The sequence below is a fragment of the Dryobates pubescens genome, chromosome 9, assembly GCF_014839835.1.
Source record: "Dryobates pubescens isolate bDryPub1 chromosome 9, bDryPub1.pri, whole genome shotgun sequence".
Classification (NCBI taxonomy): domain Eukaryota; kingdom Metazoa; phylum Chordata; class Aves; order Piciformes; family Picidae; genus Dryobates; species Dryobates pubescens.
In genome coordinates, this window is record NC_071620.1 from 27,722,113 (window position 1) to 27,737,660 (window position 15,548).

Here is a 15,548-nt window from a genome sequence, read left to right on the forward strand (position 1 = left end):
GCTGCGCAGAGAGGTTGTAGAGTCTCTTTCTTTGGAGACTTTCCAAACCTGCCTGGATGTGCAATCACATCTCTAGTCCTGCTGGACACACTGTTGTTGGTACAGGCCAGGATGCTATTGGCTTTCTTGGTCACCTGGGTGTGGGCTGGCTCATATTCATCTTGCTTACACCAATATCCCCAGACAGCTTGATGAGATTGTTGTTACCCAAGTGCAGGACCCTGCATTTGGCCTTGTGAATTTGTCCTTTGATAATTTCTACTTTATTTGGCACAATCATAGCTGTGACTCACCTTTTCAGTACATTAGAGAGCTCCCTCCATGGAGACTCAAATTTAGTATGCAGTAACAAACAGCAATTCTGCCTTGCCCACAGAACATCATGACTGTAATGCAATCTACAGTGTTTTAGGTATGTCCCTCTTATTTGTTTCCAGAGGGGGCGCACAAATTTTCCTGTGACTTCCCTCATGATTCCTTAGTGACTCAGGTACACAACTGAGGATGTGCCAAAAGTCAATAGGGGTAAAACACATCTAACCCATTTAGGTTTAGGAGCTGGAGATAAGCAGGAGGGACTGTCACACACAAACAAGTCTCTTTTGCAGTCTGTGATGCAGGACTTTTATTATTTGGTGAAGAAATAGACAGTGAAGAAATCTCCAGGAACTAAATGAGAAGGGAAAATTTAAAGCATGGTGAGGAAAGTTCAGCTGAGGTTAATTCTTTCCACTACTAGTCTCAGCAAAAGCATTAATATTGGCTTTGCTAAGTTGGTCAAAGTCTAGATGCTGAACCTAATGTTTTTGCCAAAGTATCTTGTAGGTATGAAACTGTTTTCTGCTCCTTCATACTTTTTATATCTTAAAACTTACTCAATACTCTCCTTTCTCTGAAAGATGAGTTAAATTCAATCAGAACCACTTTAAAAGCTCAAAAAGGAAAATGAAGTCTTAATCCTCTCCAGTATGGTAGAAAATGAAAAGATAAGGTAGTTTTAATTCATGGAGTGACTTTAAAAGATTCTTGTGTGTACTTCTATCTGTGCTACCTTGACTCTGATGATACCTTCCATTTGTTAGGATCTGGTGCCAGAGATAGGCATGTCAACATCTGGCCTTCCCCCTGGAATAAGTAAGCTAAACCAGATGACTGCAGCAGCGAGGCTGTAACACTAAGATGGCTTGGACAGAGCAAACAAACAAATATAAATGTTTTCAAGTGAAATTCTTCAGTTCTTTAATTGTTTGCCCATTAGTGATCTATGCAAGAAGAGATCAGAGGGAAGTTGGTGTTGTGTCTCTTTGCATAATTCAGAAGCAGAAGCAATTGCTGGAGAGTGCTTGAGGGAAATAAATAAATAAATACAAAGAAGCATCTGGTTTAATCTGTCTGCCAAAACCACAGATAACAATGGGAAAAGAACCTTCCTTTACCAAGTCTAGAAGAACATTTGTCCTGAAGATACATGAGGTGAGAATATTTTGCCAGCCAAAGCTATTGGATTACTTACATTCTTTAGCTAAAAGTTGTGTGTGGTCAGGGAGGGGAAAAAGGACAAATAACTTTGACACAGAAAACAGAAAGTGATGTGCTCTGAAATGAGTGTTGCAGTGACACTAATTTATCAGTTTTGTTTATAGGGTATTGATGATTGAACATGGATGGATTTGCAAGTCTATGTTTAGAAAAATGATTCTGAAATCTGTTGGTATGTAGGAGAAAGTTTATGATGGACTGAGTGTGTGAAGGGACTGTAGTAAGGCTGAAACTACTCATCATGGGCAAACAAATCATCAAAAAATTATCATTAACCAGTTGATCAGTCTCCACTTCCTCTTTTCTAATATACTTAAAGTCTGCTTTGAGAGAACTTTTAACAAGAGAATGTCTGTACTGTGAGCAGAGCATGTTCTACACCGGAGTGGCACTTGGGGCCATGGTTTAGTCATGGGGTCTGTGGTGACAGGTTGGACTTGATGATCTTTGAGGTCTCTTCCAACCTTGGTGATTCTCTGTGTGTGTGTATGTGACTTCAAGGAGCCATTTTAAGAGAGATCCAAATCTGAACTGACAACTTTAAGGAAAAAAATATAAACAAGTTTTTCTACATGTGAATGGTATCTAGGGCAAGCATGTGCTGAACTGGGAAGGTGAATAGGAATTGGGAAATGTGTTTGTCTGTGATAGCAAAAACATCCCTTGTGATCTGAACATTGTTTTATAAAGCCTAGGCAATACCTTTTACGATGTCATCTTGCAATCACAGAATTGTTTCAATTGGAAAAGAATTCTACGGTCATCAAGTATAACCATCAACCTAAGACCACTGTGGCCATTAAACCATGTGCTGAAGAGCCACGTCCATCTTCCAATACTACTACTCTGATTCTCTTGAAGATCTCAGGGCCACGAGGATGATCAGAGGGCTGGAGCACCTCTCCTATGATGACAGACTGAAAGAGTTGGGGCTGTTCAGTCTGGAGAAAAGAAGGCTCCAAGGTGACCTAATTGTGGCCTTCCAGTATCTGAAGGGGGCCTACAAGAAGGCTGGGGAGGAACTTCTAAGGATATCAGGTAGTGATGGGACTAGGGGAAATGGAATTAATCTGGATGTGGGGAGATTCAGGCTGGATGTGAGGAGGAAGTTCTTCACTGTGAGAGTGGTGAAGCCCTGGAATGGATTGTACAGGGAGGTGGTTGAGGCCCCATCCCTGGAGGTGCTTAAGACCAGGCTGGATGAGGCTCTGGCCAGCCTGATCTAGTGTGGGGTGTTCCCTGCCCATGGCAGGGGGGTTGGAACTAGATGATCCTTGTGGTCCCTTCCAACCCTGACTGATTCTATGATCTCCTGCAATTCCATGCTATTTACTCCTGTGCACAGGAAGTAAACTCCTTAATGGTTGATGCTCTCCAAACCCTTCCTAAGAACTGTCTACCTTACCCTCTTCTGCACTGTCAAGAAACCCACAGTTTCAGTCAGCTCTGAAATTTCCCAGGTCTTAAGCTAAATGTAGAGCTTGATTAATCAGCCAGCACACTGCTCTGCATTTGCTTGTTGAAACAAAACCAGACATTCCAAAATACTGATTTGTTGATGTAGATCTAACTAAAGTTTCAAGAAAGAGCTGTAAAAATAGTTGGAAAATGATTTTTCATGCAGCAATCACCCCATGAAACGGACCCACTTGAACACTGTGTTGTAAGAATGTTTCTATGGATAATTAAGACAATTAGACTTTTGGGAATTGTCTGGAAGGAGGTGTTGGAAGATGTGTTGAGGAGTTACATTCTGTAGTCTCTACTCCATTGCACTTTTCACTTTAAGGTGGGTGAGTGACACTCAAATAACGCTGGAATCTGCTCGGGGCACTTTGCTCTCAAAGACACTTTGCCTTTCCACCTTTCCCTTCCCAGACGATTGCCTTTTAAAATGTAGCTGGAGAAATCAAAAGTGTTATTAATGTAAAAGTGACTGTGAAATTAAAAGGGGTAGGAATCAGACCCTGTGTAGCAGGTTTGTTTCATGTTTCTGCACAGACCTGCCAATTAGTATTCTCTCTTCTCAGCCGGAGATGTTAACCTGTGCTGCTTTTATCTCAGGATCCCTGCCAAGGTTTCTAAAGGGATTCGTGGTCATTTGAGATCTTCCTTTGTCTTTGTCACTTCTTCCTGGGAGGAAGAGTGGCACTGATGGGAAATGTCTTGCTATTTATGGGCCGTCTCGCTGTTGTCTCCTGTGGTTGTAGAGAGGAGGCGGCACACTGTCTGTTTACTTTACTTTTAGACCACCCATGTCTGGGCCTGAGTTTCTCACCATGAACTTGCTGCTGAGAATTTTTTTCTGATTTATTTTACATTACTTTCCCCCCCCCAAGTATATTGTACTGATCACAGCATGGGGAAGGTTTGAAGTGACCTCTGGAGGTCATCTAATTCAACCCCTCTGCTAAAGCAAGGTCACCTAGAGCAGGGTCTTGTCTAACACTTTGATGAACGCTTTGGGGTCCTGGTTACTGAGTGTTTAGTCTGACATGGGCAGGAGTGGGAATCCCTTCTATATGATTGAGAATATAGAGTGAGGCTGAGGGCTTGATGGCTGCCTCTATCTCATACATTCTAGGAACAGGATGCAGCTAGAGAAAGTGCTTATGAAAAGGAATTGGGACTTGCTCCTGGGTACAGGAGATTGCTGCGCTTTGTCTTTAGTTTTCCATCTACGCTTCTTTGCTACATTTATCACAATTCTATTAGCTCCTATTTTGCATAAAACTGCAGAATTATTTTGGCTGAAAAAGACCTCTAAGATGAACTGCAAAGTAAAAATTAATGCTTTGTTCCTCTTTAAATGCTCAGACTGAACTCTATTCTATTCATAGAGGAGATCCAGCTCCACAAATAAAGTTGTGAAGTGCTTCACTAAAATTCTCTAAACTTTCTTCAACCTTACTTGATTCAACCCTGATTGACTGATAACATCTTAGAGTTTACAGTAACAACAGAGATGAAATCCTGACCTTCTTGAAGCCAAGAATTCTTTACTCAAGATTTCATACTAGGGACCTCACTGTGGCCACTCTGTCCCAAAAATGTGTCATCCCCTGGCATCTTCAGTGGAGCAGGAAATACCAGACTCAGACTGGAAGGACATGCAAGGCAGTCTTCCCCTGAACTAGCTAAAAAGGCAGTTGTGTAGCATGGCTCTATGCTTGCTGACATTTCAAAGTTGTCATGAAAAGGTTTATTTGGAAAGGGTCTTGTTACACCTAGGCACTAATACGTCTTTCACTTCTGGGTGAGATACAGCTAAAGAATGAAGCTGTGTTCTACCCATCTAGTTGTGGTTTACAGTGAAATGTAGTCAGATTAAAGCTTCTTCTGTCCTGAAAGGGTGATTGGCATCTTTGGCACTGTTGTGAGCTTGCTGGTGAGGCCAGTAAGAGCTGTGCTCTCTCTATAGGAGATACAGACTCATGTAGATACAGACTCACCTGTAGATGTGGAACTGGGGTTGTTTAGCCTGGAGAAAATGAGGCTCAGAGGAGACCTTCTTGCTCTCTACAAGTCCCTGAAAGGAGGCTGGAGCCAGTCTCTTCTACCAAGTAACAAGCTATAGGGCAAGAGGAAATGGCCTCAAGTTGTGTTTTAGATTGGACATTAGGGAAGATTTCATCCCCCAAATGGTTGTAAATACCCTGAAGATGCTGTCCAGGAAAGTGGTAGAGTCACCACCCCTGGAGGGATTGAAGAGCCCTGTAGATGTGGTGCTGAGTGACGTGGTTTAGTGGTGACTTGTCAACTGGGTCAGCTTATGAACTGGGTCAGCAGAGATGCAGATGATGCATCCTGGTCTGATGCTACAGTTTTGGTAACCTCTGGAGAAAGGCAGGGAAGAACATTAGGACGACAACTGTGAGTATTGCCACAGCTGAATGTGTCAGAGCCTCAAGAGATCAGGGAATCATACTTCCAACAGGTAGTCTAACAATTCTTGCATTGTTTCCATGTGTGTGTAATCTTCCCCTCTCCCATAGAGGTACCCAGGAGAACAGAAAGCCATTCTGTGTTTGGGACCTGACCTGTGTGATCTCTGGCTTGTGCTTCTTGAGTTGTAAATGAATGTACCTCTTACCTTTCTGTGTGTGGCAAACCAAAATCAGCGACACATAAAGCTCTAAACAAATCCGCTTGGGTAGCTAGGCTAATGGTACCCTTAGTAAAAAGCAATGCAGTCCTAGGCACAAATACAGGCTGGGTGACAAGGGGACTGAGGGCAGCCCTGTGGAGAAGGACTTGGGGGTGCTGGTTGATGAGGTGCTCAACATGAGTGGCAGCCCAAAAAGCCAACCATATCCTGGGCTGCATCCAGAGATGCTTAGCCAGCAGGTCAAGTGAGGTGATTCTACCTTTCTACTCTGCTCCTGTGAGACCCCACTGGAAGTACTGTGTCCAGCTCTGGAGTCCTCAACACATGAAGAACATGGATCCATTAGAGAGGGTCCAGAGGAGGGCCACAAAGATGCTAAGAGGGCTGGAGCACCTCTCTTTTGAGGACTGGCCGAGTGAGTTGAGTCTGTTTCAGGCTGGAGAAGGCTCTGGAGAGACCTTATTGTGACCTTCCAGTACCTGAAGGGGGCCTACAGGAAAGCTGGAGAGGGACTATCTGTAAGAGCCTGTGGTGGTAAGTGACAATGGTTTTAAACTAGAGCAGGGTAGATTTAGATTAGCCATTAAAAAGAAGTTCTTCACTATGAGGGTGATGAGACCCTTGAACAGGTTGCCCAGAGAAGCTGTGGATGCCTCATTCCTGGAAATGTTTAAGACCAGGTTGGATGAGGCCTTGAGCAACCTGGTCTAGTAGGAATTGTCCCTGCCCATGACACGGGGTTTGGAACTAGATGATCTTTAAGGTCCCTTCAATCTTGAGCCATTCTATGAATCTATGGTTCCTGACCTACATGGGCCCTACAGACAAATTTCATACTATTTGAAATTGCCTCAAACTGCAGCTTGTGCCTCTATGTCAAGGCATCTTATGCCAAGCCCTGGTAAGTGAACAGAATTAACTCATACAATGGGTTCTTGCTAAAAGAAAGGTAATGCCAAAGCTCATATTCAATATCTAATTAAATATTTTCCTAATGCATAAACTATGTGAAGCCTGACTTCAGTCTCCTGGGAGCAGGTTGGTAAAGAATAGCATTGCAAATATTTATTTACTTCTCTTGTCCCTCACTGGCTTTATTTCAATGGCTCTGCAAAACTGCATGAAAGCTACAGGGGAGGATAAAAGCCCCCTGGGAAACCCTTTGTATGGGGATGAATTGGAAAAACAAACTCTTGGGTGCTCATTTGCCATTGCTTTTCACATCACGTGCTGAAAATGACTGAGGCGTCTGTGAATCTAATTCCCTTTGTCCCAGATGTAAAGCAGATCAGCACAACAGGAGAGGCACAAGGCCAGTTAAGCCAGAGGTGTAAAGCAGGCACCATTCAGTGAATAATTTTCAGTCATTTCAGAGTTGCTTGCTCCTTTTCTTCTCTGTGGATTTTTAATGAACAAACCAAACCCTATGGTCCCTAGGACATGTCTCTGTTTAGTGCTGCTGCTGCAGGCTCCCTAAGCATGGTGGCAGTGGTGGGGAACTTGAACCTTTCCCACTGTCACACTGGGTCCCTTGTCACTGCAAGTGGGAGGACAGAAAGCACATCACCACATACTTGCCCTGCTTTAGAAAACCAGCACTGAAGGATCTGTGCTTTCCCAGGAATAAAACCAATAAAGATCTACGGTCTTCCTCTATTTTTCAGCTGAGCTGCAAGATAAAAACCCTAGACATCTTTCATGCTGAACTGTTTTTTTTTGGGGGGTTTCTTTGTTTTGTTTTGTTGACAGCTGTTTATTATTCTGATTTGGCTTGCATCATGTCTTCTTTATTATCTTTTGCCTAAGCAGGGTTAGATTTGTGTGTGTGTCAGTCAAACCAGAGGTATCCGAAAGACTAAACATATTTCAGCTGCGAAACCCAGCGCTGCCTCAGGAGTACAACCCTTCAGTCCATTGCCTGGCTTAGAAGCCCCTTTCACTGCAGAAGATAAAACTTGTTACCCAGCTAAAAGGAAAATGGAAATTTTCAATATCTCACCGCAGCTTTTGTAATATATTTCCAGGTTGTCCTCTTTGCAGACGGTATGCGTAGGCCACTCTGTGCTGACATCGATGTAAAGCAGGACAAAGGTGAGAACAAGAACATTTGCTGTCTTCATTTTGGTGGTGGTAGCTTGCAGGATGAATTCTCTATCTCTTGCTCACCCTCTGTAGAAGGAGATGTTTCTTTCTTCAAGGGAGACAGGAGTCAGTACATCCACGCCTGTGGAAGGGTTAAAGTGAGCCAAGGCAGTGTTAGCTTACCACACTGTGGTACAAACAAGAAGCTAATCAGAACTGGAGGGTGCTGTTTCCGCATGCTTGGACTTCTGCTTTCTGCTTCACATTAGTTTAAACTAGTGACAAGTGACCTAATCACACCTCGTCGCTGCATGGCATAGCCCTGCCTTGGTGCCCGCTGGAACAAGGCAGCTAACTGTTTTGGTTTACTCTTGTTGCCAGGTTCTTCTCCTGAAGCCAAAGTATTTGGGTCAAGGCTTCAGACAGGCTTATCTGGCCATAAAATATCATGATCCAAATGACTCCATTTTAACTATTCAAACTCAGACCAAATTTTGCAGGGAGAGCAATTTGGTTTCTATATTTTCTTTGGTAGCCAGTGATAGGACAAGGGACAGTGGGTGCAAACTAGAACACAGGAGATTTCATTTAAGGAATAACTTTGAGAGTGCTGCAGCACTGAACCAGGCTGCCAAGAGAGTTTGCAGAGTATCCTTCTACAGACACTGTCAAAACCCCACTGGATTTGCTCCTGGGCAGCCTGGTCTAGGTGAACTTGCATTAGCAAGGGGTTGGACTAGGCGATCTCCAGAGGTCCCTTCCAACCCATACCACTCTATAGTTCTTCTTGATAACAAATCTGTCTGCTAGAGGGAAGAGAAGTGTGTCTGATGAAGCTGACACTAAACAAGCAAGCCTTGAAACTTTGAGGATGAAACATAACCTCCAGATTACTCTTGGGTTTTTAATTTCTTATTTTTTTTCTTAAGGAATAACACAATTATGGTTCTTAATTTGAAATCTCAAATTAATGCTCAACAAGAATGAATGAAGCAAATCAAATGAGAGGTCAAGAGAGGTCCACTGGTGATCACTAAATAAACCAAATCAGGCTCAGCACCTCTCCTGAGATAAAAATCATTGAAATCTGGGCAAATACATGGGATAAATACTATACATGCTTAACCTGCTCTTACTCTTTTCTGAATGCCTGCTTGTTCATACTGTTAGGAACAGATTATTGTGTTAAATGGAGCCTTGGTCTGAACTGGAATGGTCTACCTGAACATTAGGTTTGTTCTTTACTTCCTTCTGCCCACCCATCCTGTTTGAACAGTATTATTGGTTCTCATGGCTGACTTGCAGCAGTCATTCATCTTTGCAGAACCCCTGTAGTAGAATCATAGAATTGTCAGGGTTGGAAGGGACCTCACAGATCATCTAGTTCCAACACCCCTGCCATGGGCAGGGACTCCTCACACTAGATTAGGTTGCTCAGAGCCACATCCAGCCTGGCCTTAAAAACCTCCGGGGATGGGGCTTCTGCCACCTCCCTGGGCAATCTGTTCCAGGGTCTCACCATCCTCATGGGGAAGAACTTCTTCTTAATATCCAATCTGAATCTACCCATTTCTATTTTCCTTTCCATTCCTCCTAGTCCTATCACTACCTGACACCCTAAAAAGTCATTCCCCAGCTTTCTTGTAGGCCCCCTTCAGATACTGGAAGGCCACAAACAGGTGTCCTCAGAGCCTTCTCTTCTCTAGACTTTATAGCCCCAATTCCCTCAGTCTGTCCTCATAGGAGAAGAACTCCAGCCCTCTAAACATCTTCGTGGCCTTTCTCTGGACAGGTTCCAGCACCTCCAGATTCCTCCTGTAATAGGGGGTCCAGTAATACCTGCTCTGTAGATAACAAGGGGTCTAAGAAAAAGCAGACATCCTATGAAAAGTGGAACAACAGTGGGCTTTTGGGATACAAGCTTCCAGCAGGATGGCTGGAGTAGATCTGGAGTAGAAACTGACCTTGTGGATGAGCTCAGGAGCTCTGCTATACCCAGGCAAATGTCTGCACCATTTCTCCATCTGCTGCATACACTCTTGCTCTTTTGAGACAGCTATTTCATCCTTTCTTTTTATTGTTTTGGCAGTGCTCCTGACACTGACTCAATGTGACAAGTCACAGAATTCTTTTGTGGGTGCGAGGTTGGAACGTGTGTCTCGAGCATTTTTTTGGGTAGCTGGTGTTCTGAGGTGGAACAGCCAGGATAGCTCGTGTTTTGGAAAGGCCTGCTCTCACTTCCACTTCGCCCCACCATATTGTTCTCAGTGGGAAGGGAATTTTGCTTCAAGTGGTTCGAGTTTACAATGTGTACTCCAGACGCTGTTTTGCTGTTTCGTTCCTTTTGCAATCCTTGTATCTCCTAGAAAGAGCTTTATTACCAACTCCATCTGTTCCAAGAACTGCTTTACCTTCAAGCAGCCGAAGCCTGGGGGATGAGAAGCTACATCTGAAAGAAGTGGTATCAGTGCTGGCAGTAGGAATTCTGTTTTGGGAGGTTGATTTAGCTGGCCAACGAGCTTGTTTCTTTGTTTTGCCTGATTGAATGCTCTGACCACTGAAATAAGCATCTCAAAAATGCCTGTAAAGAAAGTTACTAACTTAAAGAGAGGCAGCAGCTTCATACATTGAGAGCACTCTTTATCCAGTTTGCATGCTTCTGCAGTATTAAAGAGGGGAAAACCCTTTTGTTCCTTTTCAAGAAGATTATTGTATCTGTAATGTAATTGGGAAGAGTAGAAGATAGAAAGACAGCACACTCATGAGCAAATAAATCTTACACCACTGTCTGTAACATCTTGGGCTGGTTGATATAAACTATATCAGCAAATCACACACACAAACACACCCTCAAGTAGTTTATATCACCTGCCTCTCACACCTACAACCAATAGTGAGTACCAGTTTCTTGGAGAAAGCGTAGAAATAAAGAGTTGGTTGGGGTTGGTTTGGGGGATGGTGACTCCATCACTGCTCTGGGCAGCCTGTTCCAGGACTTGACAGCCCTTTGGGGGAAGAAATTTTTCCTAATGTCCAACATAACCAACCAACCCCCTGGTTCAACTTGAGGCCATTTCCTCTGGTCCTGTTGCAGCTCACTAAGACAAATTATTCTACCCTAGCTTTTATCCCTCTACCTCAAATGAATACAAGTAGCTTAATGTCTGAGGTGCGAACTTCATACCAGAGCGATGAAGTGACACCTTTCATGTGCTTACACAACATCCTTGCCCTTGAATTGTTTTATTTAGTCTCCAGGCTCCTGCAGAAACTGCAGAAGTTTAGCCAGTCGTGAGGCCAGATCCTGTTGGTATGACTGCACCTACACTGTGACTTTAGCCAAAACACTTCTGGGTATGTTGTATTCCCTGTGCTCCCAGCCAAGTGGTTTTGTTTACAAAACCATTTCAAGCATAGACCTGAGCTTCACCTGATCTCAGCAATGGGGTTTACTCTCAAGAATTTCTTCAAATAAAAGATTTTTTTTTTCCTCTGTGGTGCAAGTTCAACACAAAGTAAGTTCTAACCAGAGTTTATGTTTGTTCTTTCAATCCAGACTCTGTTCCTTGTGTGCTTGTATCATACAATTGAACTTTTCAACAGGGAAAGCTTGACATTAAAAGCTTTGCTGATTTATCTTCCTTTTTTTCTTGCAGCTCTCTCTAAACAAAAACTTTATGCTTCATATTTCTCAGCATGGGGCTCCTGACAACAAAAATTTCTCACCAAGTATATGAGAGTTTTCAGAGGAGATACCTTCACTCTCTATAAAACTCAATTTCTCCTGCACCTGTAATAGCATATTTAATATTTTAGTTAAACAACAAGACCTTGAAATGCAATATTGATTTGGAAAGGTTTTGTTGATGGTATCAGGGAGTAATTAGGCATCCCTGACCACCAGCACAGGGGCTGCTGGTATGAAGATGAGCCAGCCTATGACTGGGTGGCCAAGAAGGCAAACAGCATCCTGGCCTGAATCAGCAGTAACATGACCAGAAGTAGGGCAGAGATCATCCCTGGTACTCAGCACTGGTGAAACCACACCTTGAGTATTGTGTTCAGTTTTGGGTCCCTCACTCCAAGAGGGACGTTGAACTGCTGGAGTGTGTCCAGAGAAGGGCAATGAAGCTGGTGAAGGGTCTGGAGAACAGGTCTTGTAAGGAGTAGATGGGGGAACTGTGTTTGTTCAGCCTGGAGAAAAGGAGTCTGAGGAGAGGTCCTTACTGCTCTCTACAACTTCCTGAAAGGTGGTTGGAGCTAGGTGGAGGGGCATCTCTTCTCCCTAGTAACAAGTCACAGGACAAGAGGAAATGGCCTCAAGTTGTGCCAGAGAAGATTTGGGTTGCATATTAGGAACAATTTCATCCCCAAAAGTGTTGTCAGGCCTGGAACAACCTGCCCAGGGCAGTGGTGGACTCCCCATCCCTGAAGGGTTTTCAATGCCATGTAGATGTAGTTCTGAGGGACATAGTTTAGTGGTGACCTGGCAGTGCTGGGTTAACAGTTGGACTTGATGATCTTAAAGGTCTCTTCCAAGCAAAATGATTCTGTGGTTTTGTGAATACAAGGTAACATGCCACACTTGTGATGTGGCTAAGGTGACCTGTACCTGTGTACAGAGTGACTGAGTGTTTGGGATGTTATTCTTGGATGACCATTTTCATGTCTGTCAGCTCTTCCTCAGTGTATACCTTTGACTAAGGGAATTGGAAATGAGGAAAGCAACACTTGACAACACATGGAGCAGAGGCAGCAGTACATGGATACATTTGTTTGTGGTTTGCATTGCATATTCATGACACAAATATGCACAAGCCTAAGGCTGTTGAAAAGAAATTCTGGCCTTGGAGTCAGGTGGCCTCTCAAACCATAGCAGGGGTAGAAGTGATAAAACCAGCTTTGAAAAGCTGGTGAAAAGCTGGTAAAAAGCCTTTAGCTACTTCTGCATCTCCACTCTTTGGTTCCACCAACTCAGTAGCCATATGGAGTTGTTACAATGGCAGTTGGGTTTTGAGGTGGGTGGGAGTTTTCTAATGAATGTTGATCTCTGAAAAGGTTTCCTTAAGTTCAGAGCTTCTTGTGGAAATGCTGGCAATGTGTGGTTGGAATGTGAATACCAGCAACAGGGGCAGTTTTCTCAGCACCAAGAGCAAGCACTGCAGTTAGCAGAATGCTCCCCTTCTAGAAGAGATTGAGGAACCTTTTTACTTCTTCTGAGGCTAGAATTTAAAACAGCTGCTTGTACAGGGACTTCTGCTGGGCTAACAGACTTGAGCTACCATGAGGATGGCCTCTTTGTTCAGGTGAAGTTCGCAATGGAAGAACCTTTAAAACCTCAAGCGTCAAAGGGTTGAGAGAGAGTTTCATGGTGCTGTGCTGTCCCTTTGGTGGACTGTCTCTTTGTGCAGCAATATGTTGAAGAACTGCTTTGTTGAGAGACCTTTAATTAGCTAAGGAAACAGCCTCTAGCTTAACATGACCTTAGCAGGTGTCATGATGTCAGGAGTCGATCTTTGCTGTGTTACTTCATGTCTGTGCACCATGAGCTGTTCTTTGAACAGGACTGAATTTGTTTTCCAACATTGCAGTTCTAGTGTGCAACCTTGGATCAATGAGGCTGGTGCTAGTTAGACAGTAAGAAACAGCACACCAAGGCAGTTGAACTGAGGTGTGCTGTTGGATTTTTGTGACTAGTGAAAATGGGTGTTTCTCCATCCTGGCTAATGGAGTTCACTCAGTGTTCAATGGGGAAGTGATTCTCTCTGCAGAGCAAGCTCAGGAAATGCTCAACAGAATCCAGGTGTTCCTTTCATAATATGTCCTGGACCTTGTGACAGAGCAGACCTAGCAAATAACTAGTTAATGTTTGATGTAAGGAATGGAATTTCTATCCCTACAGATAAATTCCATTTACAGGTGACTCAACAGGGCAGGAAGTGATATTTACAGTTATCAAGTATCTATAGCCAAATGCACACAGTGAAATGGTGTAAAATTACCTTGTTGTACAAGTACTGTATTGGGGAACTTGGCAACTCAGCAGGGTTTTGGATTGAACAGCCATCCACAAGAAGGAATGAAGATCCAAAGTAACTGCCCTCATGCTTCTGGATCACCTAGCACTAATGGTCTTTCTCCTCCAAAGTGATTCAGTCTGTCCACCAAGAAATCCACAAAACAGATAGCAATTGAAAATGGAGGTCTCTTTCCAGTGACAGACATTGTGAACAAACAGTTCAGCCCTTCAAGACAAGAAAGCACGGCTTAAAATGGGCAAGAATTTTGGATTCCATCACCCTACTTTACCATTTGCTCCCTCTTAGTACCTGTGCATTCCCTCACCTGTATTTCTCCTCTCCTTTCTTGACTGACAGGTAGTGAAGTTGGATTTGTTTGGTTGCATGGAAAAAAAAGGAGCCAAAAGAACTACAGATGAAGGAAAACTAAGTATAAAATGTATTCTGGTGGGGTTTAGGAGTGAATTTCAGACTGGTCAGACTACTGCCAAAAAGTTGTGAGTCTGATGCAAATGAATTTCATAGCTGCTGCTGATATTCTCCCAGCAGAAGTGTGTCTGCTAAGAGAGTTTGCAGTTGCTTCTAGTGAAGCTATTCCTGAGTTTATGCTGCTGTTTTTAGACTGTAAAAACCTAGAGTTTCTAACTGTCCCCTTGTCATCAGCACAGTGCCAACAATGAGGATGCATAGAGATCTCTTTCTCGGTAGCTTGTGCTGTTTCAAATGCTGCTTCAAACCAAAGATGTTTCTCCTTTTGTGTTGATCATTGTTGTAATTGTGCAGAGAGGGCTTGACTACTGCAACCAAATCTGCCAGGAGGGAGCACAGCCTGGTACAGGCTGCTTTCTCCTAGGTGGGGGAAAGGAAACTTCCTCAATCCCACCCTCATGGTTCAGAAGTGGTACAGGGATGGCTTCAGCCAAGACGAGGGGTTCAGATTTGCTGCAATCTGAGTTTTGCTCTCCTGAGGATGCCAGTGCAGTGAGCTGTTCCTCACACTGCTACCTCATCCTGGTGCTCCAGCAGGCACAGGTTGATGTGCATTGCATCTGATGGAGCTGAGTGCAATCTGTGACGGGATTTTGCCAAGGCAACAATTATAGAGGTGGGATTATAAGTACGAAGGGCCATTGCCAGATCTCTAATGCTTCCAGAGAGGATAATGGGAGCCATTTTAGAATGAGACTGCTACTCCCTGTTCTGTGTTAGGGGCAGGACAAGAAGGCAAAGAATTCCAGGAGCAGATAACTGTAATCTGGTTGCTGCTGAGACAAAACAGTGAGAAAAATGTTATCTTTGGTCCAGGTCCTGGCCAGATATTGCAAGGTTATTGTACATCCCAGGAAGCCAAACTTTCTTTCTTTAAGAAGAGTTTCTTAGGGATGGGGCAAGTAATATATTAGGGTGAGCTGTTTTTTCTCAATGGATATTCAGAGAGCATCATCTGGGAGAGCTTCCAGCTCATTCTATCTTCTGTTTCCTTAACAGCAGTCTGTATGGATCAGAGTTAAAGGTATTTCTAGTATGCAAATTGTCGGGGATCTAAAATCAATGACTGGACTTGCTTGTCCCAAGAGACAGTGTGGCTCTGGATAGCTTTCTTCAGAAAAGCCACTTAGCTGTCTTTTATAGCTTTCCTTTCCAGGTAGGCAAATACAGGCTTTCTGGGTTAGAAAATGACAGTTTGGACTAGCTAAACCAAATTTGGGTGTTGCTGAGATCAAAAAAGTGGGATTTTTTTTTTAGACTTTCATCTGGCAGAAAGTTTCACTAGCTGTCTTGGTCAAAGCCTGTCTGAA

General features: G+C 43.5%; 1 protein-coding gene across 1 annotated transcript in view; it reads right to left on the reverse strand.

The window, feature by feature from the left end:
- LY86 (lymphocyte antigen 86) overlaps positions 1-8,033 on the reverse strand; it is a 33,100-nt gene extending 25,067 nt beyond the window's left edge. The window contains exon 1 of the mRNA XM_009897152.2: positions 7,647-8,033. Coding sequence (XP_009895454.1) covers positions 7,647-7,767 — 121 coding nt within the window. The 5' untranslated portion in view covers positions 7,768-8,033. The remainder of the gene's footprint in view (positions 1-7,646) is intronic.
- Positions 8,034-15,548: the final 7,515 nt, after the last annotated feature.